Here is a 21,975-nt window from a genome sequence, read left to right as displayed (position 1 = left end):
AAGGACTAGGCGATTGGGGTTAAATGACTTGCCCAGGGTCACACAGATAGGAAGTATCTGAGGTCAGATTTGAACCCTGCACCTCTCAGCTCCAGGCCTGGTGCTCTATCCATTGTGCTACCCAGGTTAGCTGCCCCTGTATTATTTTCACTATCAATTCCTATTGATTTTAGATGCTCTCTTTGTCTATTCTTGGAACAAACAATCCTTAGTTTGTGAAGCTTTTTTGTTTGATAACTTGCCTGTTTACTAACCTGACAAGTACAGCTGAGATGGAAGATGGGCCAAGAAAAGAACAAATAGACGGTCCTTAAAACTTCCACTCATCATGTCTTCCATCACATTATTGCAAAATTGTTCCACATTTCAAGAACCAAAAACTAAATAATTGAAATTTTAAAAATGCTCATCTCCAAGCCCCTCCTTGCATTTGTTCCCATTTCGCTGTCTCAAAATGAAGTGATGGGTAGGCAGCATGGCATCCTGCTTCAGCGGACTGATCCGTGCTCTCTCACGCCTCCCCTCTCAGTAGGTGGTGATCCTTTACTTGTTTTGTCATTCCATCTTGAGGGCAAGAAAATTTCCTCTTTGAATCCTTAGCACCCAGCCCAGGACCTGAGAGGTGCTTAATGAAGCCTTGATGGAACTGAAAGAGCCCTTTGTTCCAGGATGAGGAAATCCAATCAACATTGAGCTCAGTAGAGTCTCTGAAACCCAGAGATTGCTATATGGTAGCAAGGAAGCATGAGGTTGGGGAAGACTTCCAGGGAGAAAACACTGTGGGTTTTTTAATAACACGGCAAAAATAAAGAAGGGAGGAGTGTGTGCAGTGTCTAGGGTGCCAGGAGTCAGGAGAAATGGCTTTTCCCTGCCCAAAGGGCTGGAGCCAGGGGCGGGGGATGGAGAGCCTTATTGAAGAGGTCACCATTTCATCATTGCGTTAAGGCCCTTGTGATTCCAGGGCCTGCTTAGGGCATTGAGCTAAGATCTCACATATCCAAGGCAAATTCATGCTTTTGTGTTTTCCAAGCAGGTCTTGGGTTCAGTATAGCTGGCGGAGTTGGGAATCAGCATATTCCTGGGGATAACAGCATCTACGTCACCAAAATTATTGAAGGGGGAGCAGCCCATAAAGATGGCAAACTACAGATTGGAGATAAACTTTTAGCAGTAAGTAGCTTCTTGTTTTTCCTTTGGTCTCCTGTTTTCTTCCTACATTTTCAGTCATATTATGATTTTCTGTATTTGAAAAGATGCTGCTTCTTAGCAATGAAGAATTTTTTAGTCTACAAAAAAGAAAACATTTTTTGTATATCTTTCTTGGAGCATATTCATGGACCCAAAAATATTCCTAGCTATTCCTAGACCCTCGCTCTTGTTTATTTTTATCTGGAAACATTTTGGCATATGCTTTTAATTCTCTCTGGATCATAGGATCTGGCACATATCCCCCAGCCATGGGTATCGAGTCTGGCAACAGGGGAGATGAAAAAAGGAAAGGGGTGGGATGGAAAGCTGACCTCAACACAGCCTCCAAAACCCAAGGGATCAGTCCAAGTTAGAGAAGGACCAAATGATTCATAACAGAGACAGAATCTGAGGCAGTTAAGGGTTAAGGATCCAAGTAGAAAAAACTACAAGAATTGAGTTCAAAAAAAGATTTTTTTTTCCCAATACAATAAAAAATCAAAACAAAACAAACTTTCTCTTTCTTTCTCTTTCTATCTCTCTCCAGATAGATAGAGAGAGAGATAGGTAGATAGATAGATAGACAGACAGACAGACAGACAGACAGACAGACAGATAGATAGATAGATAGATAGATAGATAGATAGCAGTGAATTGCTTTTTAAATTAAATAAAAAGTTGGGTTCAGAAACCTTACCCTGGGGAACCAAGTGCCTTGGAGCAAGGAACCCCAGCAGGCCTAACTTCCAGCTTTGCCCCGAAAGCAAGGCTTCTCATAGACTCTTACTTGGTTTTGTTTTAGACTCCTATTTGTTAAACTTGTTAAACCTGGGACTGGACTCGAAGCTCAGAGGAGAATGTGGCTTTCAAGTTGGTTGTAGTAAGCACCTTGGAATTAAGGTTTAGAGAGAGGCACCATGACCTACCCTCAGCAAACCTGGGATGTTGTTGACTATAATTTTAGTTAGTATCTCTTTCTTAGGTATATCTACAGAATCCTTGAATGGATGAATATTGTCTTGTTCCTGTTCATTTCCATAGAAACAAATAAGAACATTTAAGTGCCTATGGAGGTTCCCCAAGTTTCTGTCTTGGGCCTTTTTCTCTTTCTCTGTTGGTTCATGCCCTCATTAGCTCTCAAGGATTGAATTACTAACACTATTCCAGTTCCTACAAGATCTCTCTATCTTATCCCACTCTTTCTCTTGAGCCCCAAGTCAGCCCCACCAATGGCCTGTCATTTCAGACTGGATGTTCCATGAACATCCCCAGTTTGGCATATCCAATACAGGACATCCCCAAACTCCCCCCTCTTCCAAACTTGTTATAGCCATTTGAGACATCCCTGGACTAGCCTGTCCCAGGTTCATAATCACACTCCTCACCAGCATTCATCTCTCCATCTGCCCCTCTAGAGCCACTCAGTGACCAAATAGAATCACAAGCCTGGCACTGAGGAGACATTTAACAAATGTTAATTCCTTTCCCTTTATGTACCACTTCTCTGTCTACAACATCCTTCCCATATAATATCCTGTCTTTCCTTTCCTGAAGTTACCAGTCTAGTTCAGGCCTTTGGCATCCCTTTCTTCCTGATCATCTCTCCCTTCTAGCCCATTTTCCACACTGTAGACAGTTGTTTTTTTAGGTATCTAGGTGATGACTCCTCCTGAGATATGGAGGCCTTCTTCAATGTGCCTTGTTTCATTCTTTATACCAGTTAGCTTGAGTACCTAGCCCATTGCCTGGCACAAAATGTGGGGTGACTAAATGTTTCTGGATAGTCAGATCATACAAAATTGAAATTCTATCTTATCTTTGGAAATTTCAGTTTATGTTGCAAACACATGAAAAGGTTTTCTGTCTTAAGACATCCCAATTCCATCTGCCTCATTTTTGTTTTAGGTGAACAGTGTATGCTTAGAAGAAGTGACTCATGAAGAAGCTGTGACAGCCTTAAAAAACACATCTGACTTTGTTTACCTGAGAGTAGCAAAACCCACCAGTATGTACATGAATGATGGCTGTGTTCCTCCCGATGTCACCAATTGTAAGTATGGCCTCTGGGGAGATTTTATTTCATGTTTTCTCCATTGAATTTCATAAATTAAGTTAATAGACAATTTGTTTTCTTTTGATTCTTCATTATTACTATTAATAAGGAAATATAGACATAGAAAAATATTCCTTAGGTTGAATCATATTCAGTTCTTTAGTAACAGTTTTTATTTGTTGTTTCTTTTGATTATCCATATCCTTAGAAAAAACCCAGATCCTTCCCTTTGTTTATTTCCCATTTATCCTGCATAAGGCGTTCTTTCTCTATAGCAGCTTGTATATTGCCTCCCCCAACAAATTGAAATCTCCTTGAGAGTTCAGAAATTGTCTCTCCGTCACGTGGCACAGGGCCTGGCACATAATAGGAGCTTAATAAATATTTATAAAAAGATTGCATCCCCAAAAAGCAAGAGTTGCAGTCATGCTATTATACAAAGTAAAAACAAAAATTCACAATATAAATCTAATGTCTTTCTAAAATTAATGAATGCTGGTTGATTGATTAATTTGGGGTAACATCTAGGAATATAAAGTCATATCTGCATAATATCTACCAATATAAAATTTCTTTGAAATTTACAAAAAAAAAAAAAAAAGAAATAGGCTTAAAAAATGAGGAAACAACAAAATATACTATGGTGACAAAGAAGATAATAGCACAAAATCAGAAGAAAACAAAGTCAAAACAGCTATCTCCAGAGCCCCAAAGAAAATCATGACTTGGACTCAGGAAGAAAAAAAGAATTCCAGACGGGATTTTTAAAAATCAAACTTGGAAAAGAAATGAGAGTGATGCAAGAATATAGTGAAAAAAGAGTTAACAGCTTTGTAAAGGAGGCACAAAAAATACTAAAGAAAATAACACCTTTAAAAACAATATAATAAATAATAAAAGAGACACAAAAATCCACTGGAGAGAGCTCTTTAAAAAGCAGAATTGGGGTGTCCGGGTTAAGATGGTGGCAGAATAAAACGCAGCTGCTTAACCTCTCCTAACCCACACATATAGGACTCCTAAAGAGGACATAAAAACAAATCCAAACTAATGAAGGGACCCCACAACAGGGTGCAGCATTGAAGGGATGTGGGATTGGGGCATTTCCATGCTATAAAGGGGTGAAACAGCTTTCACTAAAACATGAGCTGAGCAACCCCCTACCCCACATACACACACCACCTACAGGGCTAAAGCCAGGGCACAAGAGTTAGAGCAAGTTTGGGGCATCCATTAAGTCCTGGGCAGCTACCTGGGATCACCAGGGCTTGCTCCTGAGAGCAGCAAGACTTAAGACCCCAAGAAGCTAAAGAACACGCGGATTTTGAACACAGACCTTGAGCACAGGAGGGGATGCAGGTACAGATGCGAATCCTGAGCACAGGCACCAACGTTGTGTGGGGACCCAGTTCAGAGGAGTACATGATTGTGGAAGCAGCACCCTGAGACTGTTAAAGGAGCTTCGGGCAGAGGAATAAGCAAGGGAACCACCAGGAGGCTTGACCCTGAGAACAACTAGTCCTGAGACCTCAGGAGCCTAAAGAGTGCAGACAGACCCTGGATGTGAGGATAAAGCTAAGAGGGCGCTGGGCTAACAATGGCAAGCCAGACACTAGAACCCCAGAAGAGAAAGAACAAGAAGAAACCTTTAACACTCAACAACTTTTTCACAGAAAAAATCCAGACAACAGAGCAAACAGCAGAGGAGAACAAACAAGTAACCATATCCAAACCTTCCCCAAAAAATGAAAATGGGTCACAAGCTCTTGAAGAGTTCAAATCTGAGATTATGAGAAAGATGGAAGGGATCTGGCAAGAAAATAACAGTCTAAAAGGCAGAATTTCACAATTGGAAAGTGAGGCTCAGAAATCAAATGAATTGATGAGCAAATTGAAGACCAGAAATGACCAGCTGGAAGCCTTGAAGAACCAAACAGACCAGATTGAAAAGGAAAACCAAAAGATTATAGCCAAAAACCAGTCTCTAAAGGCTAGAATTGGGCAATTCAAAAAAGATGCCCCCAAGTCAAAAGAATTGATAAGCAAATTGGAGACCAAAATCAAACAGCTGGAAAACAGGATGGACCAAATCAAAAAGGAAAATCAAAAGATTAAAGCAGAAAACCAGTCTCTAAAGACAAGAATTGGGCAAGTAGAAGCCAATGATCTCTCAAGACAGCAAGAACAATTAAAGCAAAGCCAAAAGACTGATAAAATAGAAGGAAACATGAACTATCTCACTGAGAAATTGACAGATCAAGAAAACAGGTCTAGAAGTGACAATTTGAGAATCACTGGTCTTCCTGAAAAAGCAAAAATTAATAGAAATTTGGACTCCATACTAAAAGATATTATTCAGCAAAACTGCCCTGAAGTTCTACAAGAGGGCAATATAGACATTGAAAGGATCCATAGATCACTCTCTACACTAGACCTAAAAATACAATCCCCAGGAATATAATAGCCAAATTCAAGAGCTTCCAAGTAAAAGAAAAAATTTTACAAGAAGCCAGAAAGAGATAATTCAGATATCAAGGAGCACCAATCAGGATCACACAGGATCTGGCAGCCTCCACACTACAAGACCTCAAGGCTTGGAATATGATATTCAGAAAGGCAAGAGAATTGGGTCTACAACCAAGGATCACCTACCCATCAAAACTGACTTCATAGGGGCAGCTGGGTAGCTCAGTGGATTGAGAGCCAGGCCTAGAGACGGGAGGTCCTAAGTTCAACTCCGGCCTCACACACTTCCCAGCTGTGTGACCCTGGGCAAGTCACTTGACCCCCATTGCCTACCCTTACCACTCTTCCACCTATAAGTCAAAACACAGAAGTTAAGGGTTTAAAAAAAAAAAAGAAGAAAAAACTGACTTTATACTTCCAGGGGAAAGTTTGGGCATTCTATCAAACATTTAAAGAACAACTAATCCCAATACTATACAAATTATTTGATATAATAAGCAAAGATGGAGTCATACCAAATTCCTTTCATGACACAAATATGATACTGATTCCACAGCCAGGGAGATCAAAAACAGAGAAAGAAAACTACAGACCAATCTCCCTAATGAACATAGATGTAAAAATCTTAAATAGAAAACTAGCAAAAAGACTCCAGCAAGTGATCAAGAGGATCATCCACCATGATCAGGTGGGATTTATACCAGGAATGCAAGGATGATTCAACATTAGGAAAACCATCCACATAATTGACCATATCAACAATCTAACAAACAAAAGTCACATGATTATCTCAATAGATGCTGAAAAAACCTTTGACAAAATACAGCACCTGTTCCTATTGAAAACACTGGAAAGTGGGCAGCTGGGTAGCTCAGTGGAGTGAGAGTCAGGCCTAGAGACAGAAGGTCCTAGGTTCAAACCCGGCCTCAGCTACTCCCCAGCTGTGTGACCCTGGGCAAGTCACTTGACCCCCATTGCCCACCCTTACCAATCTTCTACCTATGAGACAATACACCAAAGTACAAGGGTTAAAAATAAAAAAAAATAAAAAATAAAAAAAATCAAGTAAAAAAAATAAAAAAAAGAAAAAAGAAAACACTGGAAAGTATAGGAATAGAAGGACCTTTCCTAAAAATAATAAACAGTATGTATCTAAAACCATCAACAAGCATTATATGCAAAGGAGATAAATTAGAAACCTTTCCAGTAAGATCAGGTGTGAAACAAGGATGCCCATTATCACCTCTATTATTTAACATTGTGCTAGAAACACTAGCAGTAGTAATTAGAGAAGAAAAAAAAATTGAAGGTATCAAAATAGGCAATGAGGAGACTAAGCTATCACTCTTTGCAGATGATATGATGGTCTACTTGAAAATCCTAAAGAATCAACTAAGAAGCTTGTAGAAATAATCAACAACTTTAGCAAAGTTGCAGGATACAAAATAAATGCACATGATTCATCAGCATTTCTATATATCTCCAACACATCACAACAGCAAGAGGTAGAAAGAGAAACACCATTTAAAATCATCCTAGACAATATAAAATACTTAGGAATCTATCTACGAAAACAAACACAGGAATTATACAAACACAACCACAAAACACTTTCCAAACAATTAAAACTAGATCTAAACAATTGGAAAAACATTGATTGCTCATGGGTAGGACAAGCTAACATAATAAAAATGACCATTCTACCCAAATTAGTTCATTTATTCAGTGCCATACCTGTCAAACTACTAAAAAACTTCTTACAGAATTAGAAAAAACTATAACAAAGTTCATTTTTAAGACAAAAGATCAAGAATATCAAGGGAAATAATGAAAAAAATATGAAGGAAGGTGGCCTAGCAGTACCAGATATTAAACTATACTATAAAGCAGTGACCATCAAAATGGTATGGTACTGGCTAAGAGACAGAAGGGAGGATCAGTGGAATAGACTTGGAATAAGTGACATCAGCATGACAGAATATGATAAATCCAAAGAGCCCAACTTTGGGTACAAAAATCCACTATTTGACAAAAACTGCTGGGAAAATTGGGAAACAGTATGGGAAAGATTAGGTTTAGACTAACATCTCACACCCTACACGAAGATAAATTCAGAATGGGTGAATGACCTGAATATAAAGAGGGAAACTATAAATAAATTAAGTGAACACAGAAATTAGAAAGTCCATCCATTGGCCCCAATCTTGGGATAACGGCAAAGGCCTATTTCTTGATTACATTTTAGCAGGTCTGCCTTATGGGAAGGGAGGCACAGGACAGAGACATCCCCAGAGGGCCAATTAAAGAAAAGCACACTGGAAAATAGTATTGGAGAGATTAGGTTTAGATCAACATCTCACACCCTACACCAAGATAAATTCAGAATGGATGAATGACTTGAATATAAAGAGGGAAACTATAAATAAGTTAAGTGAACACAAAATGGTATACCTGTCAGATCTCTGGGAAAGGAAAGATTTTAAAACCAAGAAAGAGTTAGAGAAAATTACAAAATGTAAATTAAGTGGTTTTGATTATATTAAGCTAAAAAGTTTTTGTACAAACAAAATCAATGGGAAACAAGGGAAACAACAAATTGGGAAAAAATCTTTTAGAGATGCCATGCCAACCACCCCTTACCCACCCCCATACCTCATACCCTGCCCCCTCCCTTACCCCTGTGTAAATGGAATTAGCTCATCCTCATTCATTGCTAGTCTCTAGGCATCAGAAATAATGTCACCCCACCCAACTTAGAATTAAGTGGGGAGGGGAAGATCAGTTACCCACACATGACAATAACAAATCAAAAACAAGGGACTGCCCTTATGGTAGTCCAAAAACAGTGTTGAGGCTGCCATTTGTCCACTTGAAAATTGGAGGTGGATGCAGGAAGTTACGAAAGATGCTATCTTTTAAATATGATGGTAACTACCTGTAGAGGGAGGTTGGAGATCCTTCTACACCTTAAACTTGGTGTAGAAGGATCTCTGGTGAGCCCTAAGACAGCTTCCCTCTGAATTGTCACGTGGGTAAGTTAGGCTGACTTCCTTTCTCCTCCCTTGGCGTTTCTCGAGGCTCTACCCTCAAGGAGGCCTCTCTTGCCTCTCTAATTATAAAAGGCCTTGTGGCTAAAAGCCTTGTTTAATTAACCTCTGTGCTCCTTTGCTGGGGCCTCTAAATTCTTATCTGGTCCAGGCGAGAGTTTTTCTCTCTCAATTTCCCTACCTTCAACCTTCCTAATTGTAAATAAACTTCTATAAAAGTCATCCTGACTTGGGTCTATTTTAATTTGAAATCAACTTAATCTGATTTCTGGCGACCAATACCTTAAATATCTAGATTCCCCTCTTACCCCCCATACAGGGGAGCAAGAAAGCACTCCCACTGGGCTGCATGAAGGACAAGTGGGTGAAGTGAGAAATGTCCTCAGTGAGTATAGAGAGGAGAAGGGGAGTGGCCCGAGCTCTCCACTCCCCTCTAGCTCTGCTGCCTGTGAGCTGACCACCTTACTCCCTTGTGAGCTCCCATTGGACTGCTGGGCAGAGGGGTGGATAAAGTGAAAAAATGTTGTCAGGCACAGTAGATGGGGGAGGGGAGCAGCTCTGCCCAAGTCCCTCTGCCTTTCTATAACAAACTCTGGGGTGGGGTGGCATAGCCAAGTGCCCATAGATAGTGCTCTGCAAGCCATCTCTGGCACCCCATGCCATAGGTTCTCCATCACTATCCTAAAACCATAGGGTAAAGTAGAAATTGAAAGAGTCTACCTATCATCTCCTGAAAGAGACCCCAAAATGAATATTGTAGCCAAATTCTAGAACCCCTCAGTCAAGAAGTATTGCAAGGGCAGAAAGAGGCAATTCAAATATCATGGGTCCTCAAGGTAACACAAGATTTAGCAGCTTCTACATTAAAGGATCAGAGAACTTGGAATATGATATTCCAGAGGGCAAATGAACTTAGATTACTACTGAGAATTAACCTCCCTAGCAAAACTAAGTATATTCCTTCTATGGATAAAAAAATGAATTTATGAAATAGAGGACTTGAAAGCATTCCTGATGAAAGAGCAAAGCTGAATAGAAAATTTTCAATTAATTTTTTGGAGGGATTTTTTTTTCCATGGTTACATGATTCATGTTCTTTCTCTCCTCTCCACCCCACCACCACCACCCCCCGTAACCAACGCATATTTCCACTGGGTTTTACATGTGTCATTGATCAAGTCCTATTTCCGTATTATTAATTGTTGCACTGTACTGGGCGTTTAGAGTCTACATTCTAAATCATATCCGCATCAACCCAGTTGTTTTTCTTCTGTGTTTCTGTTCCCACAGTTCTTCCTCTGGATGTGGATAGGATATTTCTCATAAGTCCCTCCTGATTGTCTTGGGTCATTGCATTACTGCTAGTAGAAATTTTTGAAATTCAGATATGCAGCTTTGAAGAAAAGCTTTAAAAAAACAAACAAGAAAAGGAAATCATAAGTGATTCAATGAGGTTAACTTGTTTACATTCCTACATGGGATGATGATACTTGTAATTCCTTAGAATTTTGTCATTGGGACAGTTAAAAGAAGTATATATAGACAGAGGACATGGATGTGAATTGACTATGATGGACTATCCCAAAAATAAAATTAAATTAAGGGATAAGGAAGAAAAATGTGACTTGATATTGGCTCAAAGAAGGAACAAATATAAACTCAGTTGGGTATAAAACATTTTTACCCTACAGGGACATAGGAGAGGAAGGGGATGGGGAGAAAAGGGAGACTATTGGGAGAGGTGGTAGAATCAAAAAGAGACTGAGTGAAAGAGAGAGAGAAGAAAAGGATCGGGGGGATAGATGGAGAGAATTACATTGTAATAATTGTCAATGTGAATGAGACAAGTTCACTCATAAAACAGAGTTGAATATTAAACTAAATTACAAGATTTAAACATAAAGAGTGATAGATAACACAAACAATTAGGGACTACGGAATATTTTACCTGTCAGATGTATGGACAAGGGAAGAATTTAAGAACAAACAAGACATAGAGAGCATTACGAGATGGAAAATATATAATTATGTTTACATTAAAGTAAGAAGATTTTGCATAAACAAAACCAATGCAGCTAAGGAAAAGGAAAATAAAATATTGTGTGGGAAAATGTTTAAAGCAAGTTTCTCTGATAAATGCCTCATTTCTCAAATATATAAAGAACTATGTAAAATTTGTAAGAATATACGTCATTACCCAATTGATAAATGGTCAGATGAATATGATGTGCCATTTTTCAGTTGAAGAAATCAAAACAATATGTAGTTATATTTTAGATGCCCTAAATCACTATTGATTAGAGAAATACAAATGAAAATAACTGAAGTAATACCTATCAGATTAGCCAATATGACAGAAAAAATGTTGATAGGGATATAGGAAAATTAGAACACTAAAGCACTATTGGTGGAGCTGTGAACAGTTTTCAGCCATTCTGGAGAGCAATTTGGAACTGTACCCGAAGGACTATAAAACTATTCCTACCCTTTGACCCAGAAATACTACTGCTAGGTCTATATTCCAAAAAGAATATTTTTTAAAAAAGAAAAATGACTCCTATGTACAAAAATATTTGTAGCAGCTTTTTTTTTTCCTGACAAAGAATTGGAAGTAGAAGTGATGCCCATCAATTAGAGGAATAACTAAAGAAGTTATCATATAGGACTATCATGAAATTCCAGAAGAAGAAATCTGCAAGACTTACATGGACTGATACAAAGCAGAGAAGGCAGAACGAAGAGACAATTGTGTATTTTCATTGTTCAGTGCTTTAGTCACATCCAACTCTATATCATTCCATGGACTTAACCATGAGTTTTCTTGGCAGAAATACTGGAGGTGGTATATCATTTTCTTTTTGATTGTGTCTCCATTTACCAGATAAGGAACTCAGGCAAATAGGGATTAAGTGACTTTCCCATGGTCACCTTGCTGGTATGTGTCTGAGATTGGATTCGAACTCAGATCTTCCTGACTCCAGGCCTGGTGCTATATCCATTTTACTACCTGTCTGCCCTACATTGTACACAGTAACAGCCATATTTTATGATGATGAAATCTATTCTCAACAATATAATGATCTAGGACAATTCTGAAGGACTTACACTGAAAAATGCTCTCTACCTTTGGGGAAAAAAAAGTAATGGAATCTGAATGCACATTGATACTTACACTTAAAAATAACTTTCATTTTTATTGGGGGGGTTGTCTTTTCTTTCACAACTTGATTAATATGGAAGTATGTTTTGCATGATTATACATGTGTAAACTGTATCAAATTGTATGCTGTCTCAATGAGGGAGATCAGAGGGAAGAAAATTTTTAACTCAAAACTTAAAACAGAATGTAAAAATTATTTTTACTTGTAACTGGAAAATAATAAAATATTAGTTAAAAACAAAATACAGGAGGCAGCTGGGTGGCTCAGTGGATTGAGTAAGGCCCAGAGACAGGACATCCTAGGTTCAAACCTGGCCTCAGACACTTCCTAGCTATGTGACCCTGGGCAAGTCACTTGACCCCCATTGCCTAGCCTTTACCACTCTTCTGCCTTAAAACCAATACACAGTATTGATTCTAAGAAAGAAGGCAAGGATTTTTTTTTAAAAAAAAAAATACAAAGTATTTTAATGATTTTGAATCATTATTTTAAAAATTAGACAAAAAATAAATCAAATAATTACAAGAGGGAACATTAAAAACTAGAGGAGGATTAAATTAAATTGAGAAAAGCTTCTAGAAATGACAATACTAAAAGTGGTCTTTTGAAAAGACTAATTAGCTCATTGGCTACAGGAGGGGAGAGGGAAAGAATATGAATCAAATAACCATGGAAAAATATTCTTAATTAGTTAAATAGATTTTTTTAGAAGAAGGAATAAAAAAAGACTAAATGTTAAACCTTTAACCATTCTGATCAAAAAAGAAGAGAGCATGAAACCAAATCAACAAAGTAGGAAACAAGTAGAATCATAATGAAAACAATAAATAAAAGTCCATAACCTGTTGTGCACAAGTGTTAAAACCAAGAATAGAGAAATACTTTTAGCAATAATAAATCATGGGGGCAGTTGGGTGGCTCAGTGGATGGAGAGCCAGGCCCAAAGATGGGAGGTCCTGGGTTCAAATATGACCTCACACACTTCGTAGCTGTGTGACCCTGGGCAAGTCACTTGACCCCCATTGCCTAGCCTGTACCACTCTTCTATCTTAGAACCAATACACAGTATTGATTCTAAGACGGAAGGCAAGAGTTTCTTATATAAATAATAATAATAAAATCCCAAACAGAAACCTAAGTAGAAATCTGAAATATCCAAATCTTAATGAAAGAGCATTAACCATAAAAGAACCTCGAAAGAAAAAAAAAATCTCCTGGTCCTAATTTCATGATACCAATTTATACCAAACTTTTAGTACAAATACTCGGCACATTTTTCTAAAAAAATGAGAAGTTACTGTCCTAGTTTCCTTTTATGAGACAGAATAGCCCTACTAGTATATATGTAAAATATATCCTAGGGAAGATTAAAACACAGGAGAACTGTAGACAAATAAATTCTTCAATTAATGTTGTTTATAAGATTTTAAATAAAGTCCAATCTAAAAAATTATAGCTATTCAACCCAGAAATCATTTATTGTGACTTAATTGGATTTTTACTAGAGATGTATGGATGATTCCGCATTAAGAATACAACCAGTATGGTTACTAATTTAAAAAATAAAAACTTCCTGCGTTTTATATTATTTCTAGATATTTAACAAAGAACATTTATTTGTGCAGAAATCTCTATGCAGTACTGGCTTATAGGCCTTCCCTTTTTTTTTTTTTTTTTTTATTGTAATCTGTTTTGTTTTGAACTAGATACACAACTGAAATAATACTTTTGGCATTATGCTATACAGTGCATATGTCTATGTGCTAACACTTAGGAAATACTGCACTAGGAACTATGCTTAAAGACAGTATTGAGTCACTTAACTCAGTAGGAAGATATTAAAAACCATATTTTTTGTGTTCCTGTAAGGAAGACTGTACAGATTGCATGAACGGTGAAACACCAACTTGTGAATTATTTTAACCTAAGAAGTACCTTGTATCTACCAATTTGCCACAGAGCATGGGACATTCGAATTTAGGAATGTACACCAAAGCTCCACGGGACTTAGTAATTAATTAAATGAAATTCAGACCAACTCCCACCCCTTCATATACCCCCTTTCCAATCCATCTTAGCATTTGTAACATGAAAAGATGATTAAGGAGAATAATTTAAATGCATAAATAATATGGCATTTGATTGGATACAAAAGCCATACTCACTATAGAATAAACATCGAATTATGGATTTTACAAATCATTCTCACCAAGGTGTTGTGTCAGAGGTTGTAATCTATATACAATGTTTTGCCAAGACAATACTTCTATAGTCTTTTGATATAATAATCAACCTATAATAGCCACTAGTTACCAATTTCTTTTTTTTTTTTTTCTTTTTAGACCCTTCCCTTCCATCTTAGAATCAATACTGGGTATTGTCTCCAAGGCAGAAGAGTGGTAAGGGTAGGCAATGGGGGTCACGTGACTTGCCCAGGGTCACACAGCTGGGAAGTGTCTGAGACCAGATTTGAACCTAGGACCTCCCATCTCTGGGCCTGGCTCTCCATCTACTGAGTCACCCACCTGCCCCCTCGTTACCAATTTCTTTACAATATTGCAGGCAAAAAATATACAGCACTTCCAAAACTCAGCAGTCTTCCACTAATGCAAAGTACAATGGAGAAGGCCAAATATGGCTGTAAAGAATACAAGGTGAAAAGTCAGGATTTGGGTTTTTGCTTATTTTTTAATATATGAAGCTTCTGGCACATACTCTAATTAATTAAAATGTTGCTCATCAGTCTCCTATTCCATAGTCCTTCCCTCGGTGCATCCCTACCCCCAAATTTGTTGGCTCTCTTCAGCTCCAATAACTCTTACTCTATAGGAGGCAGATAAACGTGGGCTTCCATTCAGTATCTTAGTTAGGCACTCTCCCAGGTCATGGATGAGGTTGTAGACACTTCCTCTTTTTTCCCTCCTCTCTAACTTTGGCCATTTGGATCCAGGCTGAAGAGCTTATAAGGATTTCCATAGGCCACAGCTTTAAAGCCAACAACGATTTAGAAGAAGCTCAGAAATTGAGATGAGTGAAATGAGCAGCAGTGTTTGAACATTCCCAAATTCTGGTCCTGGAAGTTGTGCTCTTAATATTGGGCAGCTGTTTTCTGAAGATTTGTAGCTCTTTGAGATGTTGCACCGAGAAAGTTACTTACTGATAAAATCAAGGAATTCATCCTAAGAAGTGAAAGAACTCAAATGAAAGTTGGAACCTTTGGAACCCAGACCAAATGAGATCAAACACGAAAACCACCAAAAGCAATTAGGCTTGATAGGCAGTTTCAGAAACCTGCCAAGAACTCCCTCAGCTGCTAACTGAGGAACTGGAATTTTTGATAAAGAGTTCCTGAAGTTAGGGGCACTCGGCTGTCCTGGAGAAGGAGGAGGGAGGGTTTCAGTTAGGCATCAGGATTTTTCCAAGTATGAAAGTTTTTATGCATGAAATTTCATGGTTTTCTCTATCACTGCAGAAAGGTTTCTCATTAATAAAGAGCTTTCCTGTGCACCCCAGAGACCATTTAATGCAATAAACAACTGACTTGGAATCTCCACGATGGCATCCCCAACAAGCGATTGCCCAGCATGCACTAGTGCTGTCAAGTGGGCCTTGCCCACTTTACTCCTGAGACTTTCAGACACATTCATACCCAACAGTCACAATATTCTTCATGACTTCAAATGTCAATTTGCCTTCATATAACTTCATTCATTGCTTCTAGCTCTGCCCTCAGGGGCTGCCTCGAAGTGTTTGCTCTATTTCACACCTTCCACATCCCAGTGCTTCAAAGGTCTGCCTTTCTGTCTGTCTCGTATCATCTGGTTGCCTCCCAAGCATCCAGCTTTCTGCTCTCACATATGCTTTCTCTCCTGGTCTCCAGGGCTATATTACCACCTGCTTGGACATTTCCAACTGTATTGACTATGAGCATTTCTAACTCATCACAGCCAAGGGAGAACTCCTCATCCCTCCATCCCCTACACAATTTTCTCTTCACCTTCCCTATTCCTGTAAAGGTATTCACGATCTTTCCAGGCATCCAGTTTTGTAATCTAGGACTCATCTTTAACTCCTCATTTGGATAGCGTGATGGGCTCTCTAGGAATCTCCTCTCCAGGAATCAGAGAACTGGGTTCAAATCCATCTTTAGATACTTGCTGGCTGTGTGATCCTAGGCAAGTCATGGAACCACTGTCTGCTTCAGTTTCCACACTTGGAAAATGGAGATAATCATAGCACCTCCTCACAAAGTTGCTATTGAGGGTCAAACAAGATAATAAATGTAAGAGTACCTAAAGCTTGAATTCCTTTTCATTACATTGTCCTAAGGAAATACAGTAAAAGTACTTTGTTGTCCTGAATTTTTGACATTTGCTTCATCTCCCTCTTCAGTCTTAGGAACTTATCTTATAGTCCTGTGATCCATGTAGAACTGAAATCTAATTGCTTACTGTCTCAAGCAAAGGGGAGAGGAAGGAATGAGGGAGAGAATTTGACACTCACAATGTTAGAAAACAAATGGTAAAAATTGTTTTGGCATGTAATTGGGGAAAAATTAAGTATGGAAAGGGTAGGCTTGTGATGACAGAGCCCAGACTTTGTCAAGTTTCTCACTGCTACTGATGGACCAAAGGGCCTCCTTGCCATGTATCTTGCCCCCGTGAACAACTGAAAGCAGATGTATCAAGGGGCTTCTTGTGTGCCAAGCATTCTACTGATCCTGCAAAGCAGTAGTTTTTTGTGGCACTGGGACAAGTCATTATATAGTCTACAAATGGATAGAGGAGTTACATTGTGTTGCTGGAAAGAAACATGGGAATCTTTAAAGTTTGAACACAGGAAATAATCCCAGAATTAGAAATGTCTTTCTTACTGTGTTGCTCAGGCTATTAGTTCATTATACTAATTATTTTTCTCTGTTTTGTTTTTTTAGCTTATTCACAACCTGTGGATAATCACATTAATCCACCTGCTTATTTGGGCCAAACCCCAGCATCCCCAACCAGATATTCCCCAGTTCCCAAAGGCATGTCTGGAGATGATGAAATTACTAGGTGAGAATCGGGCCCTTCATATCTTGCTGCCACCTGACAAATCGAATTTCTCTTCTTTTATGACAAAAGAATCCCATGGTCACCTTGTTCATTATCAAAGCTCTTATAGAACCTCACATTGAGAAACCAGCCCACATGGCTGTTCTTTCAATTTAAAGTTATTTTTTTCATTAAAACTTGGTTTTCTGTCCTTCCCTTCCACCCTTCATCCCCATCATAAAAAGAACAAAATGTAGCAACAACGAAATTATAGCAAATACAAACTAAAATCTTAAGAGATAGAGTCTTCCTTCTTAAGAATGCCCTGGTGCCAGCTCCTTCTTTGTCAGCATGTGGAGATCAGGAGCCCCTAGAGGAAGGGCTGCCAGGCACTCTGAGCATTGTTGTAGTGTGGGTCTGCTTTTAGGTATGTCCCTCAGGGACTTCATACCAATTTTGTTGCTCCTTAGGCTTAGAATTATTCTGTTACATTTATATAACAGAATTTGTTCAGCCATTCCTCAATTGATGGATATCCTTCCCTCCCCTCCTCCACTCACCCCAATTTAATCTTCTACTCTTTGCTAGTGCAAAAAGAGCCAGTAGATATTTCTTACCCTGTGCTGTTTCCCTCTTTGAGCTCACTGGGGAGAGACTAAATGATAATATCGCTTATTGGGTGACTGCTGCATAGGCATGGTTTAGGGCAGTGATAGCAAACCTTTTAGAGACTTTGTGCCATGCCCTGCACTACCCCAGAGACCCCATGCCACACTCCCACCCCAGACAGGGGAGGAAGTGCTTCCATTGGGCTGCTGGGCAAAAGGACAAGTGAAATGAAAAAATATCCGCAGCACAGTGAAGAGGGGAAAGAGAGCAGCTCCCCAGAGCCCCTCTGCCTTTCTAGTAACAAACTCTGGCAGGTGGTGATGCGGTGTGCCCAGAGAACACTCTTAATTTATATTTTTGTAAATATTTATCTCTTTCACCCAGATTGTCATAACTGGGCAAAAAAGCTCCTAATGATTACTTTCATTTCTTCTTCATTGGTGGCAAGTTCACCCTTTTCGTTCTTGATACTGAAGTTTGATTTTCTGCTTTCCTTTTTAAATCAAATTAACCAATACTTTATCAATTTCATTTTTTTCCCATAAAACCAACATCTAGGCTTATTTGTTCAATAGTTTTCTTAACTTTCAAAATTTTAGTAATTTCTCCTTTGATTTTTAGCAGTTCCAATTTAGTCTGGGGGGGGGGGGGAGTTAATGTGTTCTTTTTCTAGCTTTTTTTAGTTGTATGCCCAATTCATTGATCTACTTTTGCTCTATTTTATTGATATAAGTGTTCAGAGATATAAATTTTCCCCTAAGTAGTGCTTTGGCTATATCCCATAAATTTTTATGTGTTGTCTCCTCATTGTCACTCTCTTTAATGAAATTATCGTTTCTATTATTTGTTCTTTGGCCTATCCCTTTTTTAGGATTAGATTCGTTTCTGATTAATTTTTAATTTGCCTTTCCATGGTCTTTTATTGATTATAATTTTTATTGTGTTATGGTCTGAAAAAGATGCATTTCTTACTTTTGTTTTTCTGCATTTGGGTATGAAGTTTTTATGCCTTAGTACATGGTCAGTTTTTGAGTAGGTACCAAGTATTGCTGAAAAGAAGGTATACTCCATTTTATCCCCACTCAATTTTCTCCAGAGATCTAGTAGTTCTAACTTACCTAAATTTCATTCACCTCTTTTATTTATTTCTTGTTTATTTTTTATTAGATTTATCTACTTATGAGAGGAGAAGGTTGAGGTCCTCTACTAGTATAGTTTTACTCTCTATTTCCTCCTAAAGCTCTTTAATTTCTTCTTTAAAAATTTGGAAACTATACCATTTGGTACATATATCTTTAGTATAGATATTACTTCATTGTCTATGGTACCTTTTATCAAGATGTAATTTTCTTCCTTATCTCTTTCAGTGAGGTCTATTTTTACTATAGGTCTATCTGAGATAATGATTGCTACTTCTGCTTTTTTTACTTCAGCTGAAGCATAAGAGATTCTGTTCCATCCTCTTAACCTTACTCTGTGTGTATGTCTCCCTGCCTTATATGTATTTCTTGTAAACAACATAGTATAGTATAGGATTCTGGTTTTTGATCCACTCTGCTATTCTCTTTCATTTTAAGTGACCTCCAAGAATATACTCACTTTGGCTAAGTAGCTGATTCCATGTTACAAACCAAATCCATTTTCCCTCTAGAATGTCATATTCCAAATCTTTTGATTCTTTAATGTAAGAACTGCTGAGTCCTGTGTTTCCTACCTGTGGCTCCATGTTATTTGAGTTGTTTCTTTCTGGATTCTTGCACTATTTTCTCCTTTGGGCACTCTTTAGTTTGGCTATAATATTCCTGGAAATTGTCATTTGGGGAATTTATTTCAGGAGGTGATCAGTAGATTCTTTCAATTTCTATTGAATTCTCTTGTTCAAGAATATCAGAGAAGTTTTCTTTGATAATTTCTTGTAATATATGTGTGGGCCTTTTTTTGGGTGGGGGTGAATCATGAGTTTCATATAATTAAATGATTCTTAGTCTTTCTTGGATCTCTTTTCCAGGCCAGTTGGTTTTGTTTTTTTATGACATTTCATATTTTCTTCTACTTTTTCATTCTTTTGATTTCGTTTTATTGTTTCCTGATGTCTCATGAAGTCATTAGCTTCTATTTGCCCAATTCTAATTTTTAAAGAATGATTTTCTTCCTTGAACTTTTGCACCTTCTTTTTCATTTGGCCAGTTTTACTTTTTAAAGAACACTTTTCTTCGTTGGATTTTTTTTTTGTCTCTTTTTCCATTTGGCCAGTTCTGCTTTTAAAGTTATTATTTTCTTCTTGTACAGCCTTCATTTCTCTTAACTTTTTTTTCTCTCCTATTTGATTTTTTAATTCCTTTCTGAGCTCTTCCAGAGTCTGAGACCAATTCCCATTTTTATTTCAGTTTTGCGTGTAGCTGCTTTGCTTTCACTGGCCCCTTCTATCTTTGCCTTGCCCTTCCATTTTGTCTCCATAATAATTTTAACTGGTTAGATTTTTTTTTTTAAATCTTAAAGGTAGGCCCTGTTTTTGGGGTAGAGGAGACTCTCTCTTAAACTTCCTTGCTGCTACTGTTAGCTCTTGTTCTAGATTTCTGGAAGTTTAAATTCTTCTAAGGTGGTATGATGGCCTATGGGCTGGAAGCTCTGAAAAACCACTTCCCACTGCTGACTCATCTCCTCTAGGGATTGCTGATGGCGTGCAGGGCTCAGGGTACTGTGAGCTACCTGATGCTAGGACTGAAGGCCTCATTTCCATCCTGGGCAGAAGCTCTGGGCCTCACTCTGGGTGGGTTTACCCAGGCCAGGTACACGGCAGATGGCCTTGCCCTGGGTCTTGGGGCCTCAGTGCAGGCTTGGGTAAGACTCTGGGCCTCCCCTTAGGCTAGCAAAAGTCAGGCACAAACTACCTGGTGCTAGGGTTTATGTCTTCACTGCTGACTTGGGCTGAGGCCCAGAGCTTCATTTTGGACTTTCACCAGCCAGGTACACTGTGGGCTGCCCTGAGATGGAGCGTGGAGCTTCGTTGTAGGCTTGGGCAGGTACTCTTAGCCTCCCCTTAGGCTTCACCAAGGGGCCAGGCACCACACAGTGGCTTTTGTGAGGGCTTGTAGTAGGACTTGGAACTTCAAGGGCTCTGCTTTTGGTTTACACAGAGTCTCAAAATTTATTTGGACATAAGGTCAGAACCTTGAGTAGTAGTTGGGGGGAGCTGCCTGTACTTCTTGGCTTTGTTGCCAGCTGCACTCCCCTATTGCCCCAGTGATAATAATAAACAACACCCTGCGACCACTTTTCCAGTTGTTTTCTGCACTCCATCCCCTTGTTGGTTGCCAACGAGCTGTTCTCAGAGCTCTTCAGGCTTTCCATGTTGCTACTCTGTCATCTCGGCTCCACCCCCTCCAACTTCTCTCTTTTTTAACCAGTACCAAATGGTTTGGGAGATTCTGTGTTCTTATAGAGTTTTAGATCTGTTGTTGCTAACAGAAATCCCCTTCATTCACTGTTGAAAAAGTACATTTCCCTTTTTTCCTCCAGATGGATTTCATTATTTCTTCTTTGGTAAGGCATCTGATAAGTAAATTAGGGTAGTTAGTATTGCTTTTCTAATACCAGTTTGACCTCCCTATGATCAATACTTCTCCAATTTTTCATGTTGTTTCTGTAGAGAATCTTTTGTAACTGTTTTCTGTTAGTTTCCTGTGTATATGTGTTGGTAAGTACACTGACAGGTCTTTTATACATTCAATCAAGTATGAACATTTATTAAGTATATGTTTAGCAGTTTTGCTTTTTTACATATGTCTATGAAGTTCTTATGCCCTATTTAACACATGGTCATCCATTTTTGTAACGGTGCCACACACATCTGAGAGTATTCCTTCTTATTGGAATTTCCTAATCACCAGAGTTATGCCATTTCCAGTTTTTCTAAAATTCAATTCAGATTTTTCTTTCTTTTTAAATTTTTGACTCTGAAAGTTCCACCTTGAAATCCTCTAGTTCAGTGATTCCCAAGTGGGTGCTTCCGCCCCCTGGTGGGTGCTGCAGCGAACTGGGGGGGGGCACGGTGATGGTCACAGGTGTATTTATCTTTCCTATTAATTGCTATTAAAATTTTTTTTAAATTAATTTCCAAGGGGCTAAGTAATATTTTTTCTGGAAAGTGAGCAGTAGGCCAAAAAAGTTTGTGAACCACTGCTTAAAGCTTTATTCTTCATTTCTTCCTGTGATGCAATTTAGCTTTTCTTGTTAGCACTTAGGTACTGTGTCATATGGTGCACCTATTACCCAGGATTATTACAAGGATCAAGTGAATGAATATATGTAAAGTACTTTGCAAAACTAAAAGCACTATATAAATGATAGTAATTATTTTATTAGCATTATTATTGCTATCAGTATTGCCATAACTAGTTTCTCCTGTAATCGTTGGG

The 21,975-nt window shown here is 38.4% G+C and overlaps 1 protein-coding gene across 5 annotated transcripts in view; it reads left to right on the top strand.

Annotated features, from left to right (window-relative positions):
• The window catches only part of DLG1 (discs large MAGUK scaffold protein 1), a 267,052-nt gene that overhangs the window by 187,115 nt on the left and 57,962 nt on the right, over positions 1-21,975 (top strand). For 4 of the 5 annotated variants that reach the window (XM_044670870.1, XM_044670871.1, XM_044670868.1 and 1 more), the window contains 3 exons: positions 1,034-1,170; positions 3,094-3,238; positions 16,849-16,969. In XM_044670870.1, coding sequence (XP_044526805.1) covers positions 1,034-1,170; positions 3,094-3,238; positions 16,849-16,969 — 403 coding nt within the window. Of the gene's footprint in view, positions 1-1,030; positions 1,171-3,093; positions 3,239-16,848; positions 16,970-21,975 lie in introns of all 5 variants that reach the window. The other variant, XM_044670872.1, reaches the window with a different exon arrangement.

This window comes from Gracilinanus agilis, chromosome 3 (genome assembly GCF_016433145.1).
Source record: "Gracilinanus agilis isolate LMUSP501 chromosome 3, AgileGrace, whole genome shotgun sequence".
NCBI lineage: Eukaryota > Metazoa > Chordata > Mammalia > Didelphimorphia > Didelphidae > Gracilinanus > Gracilinanus agilis.
The sequence above is the reverse complement of the archived record's forward strand: the minus strand, read 5'-3'. Positions and strand labels throughout refer to the sequence as shown.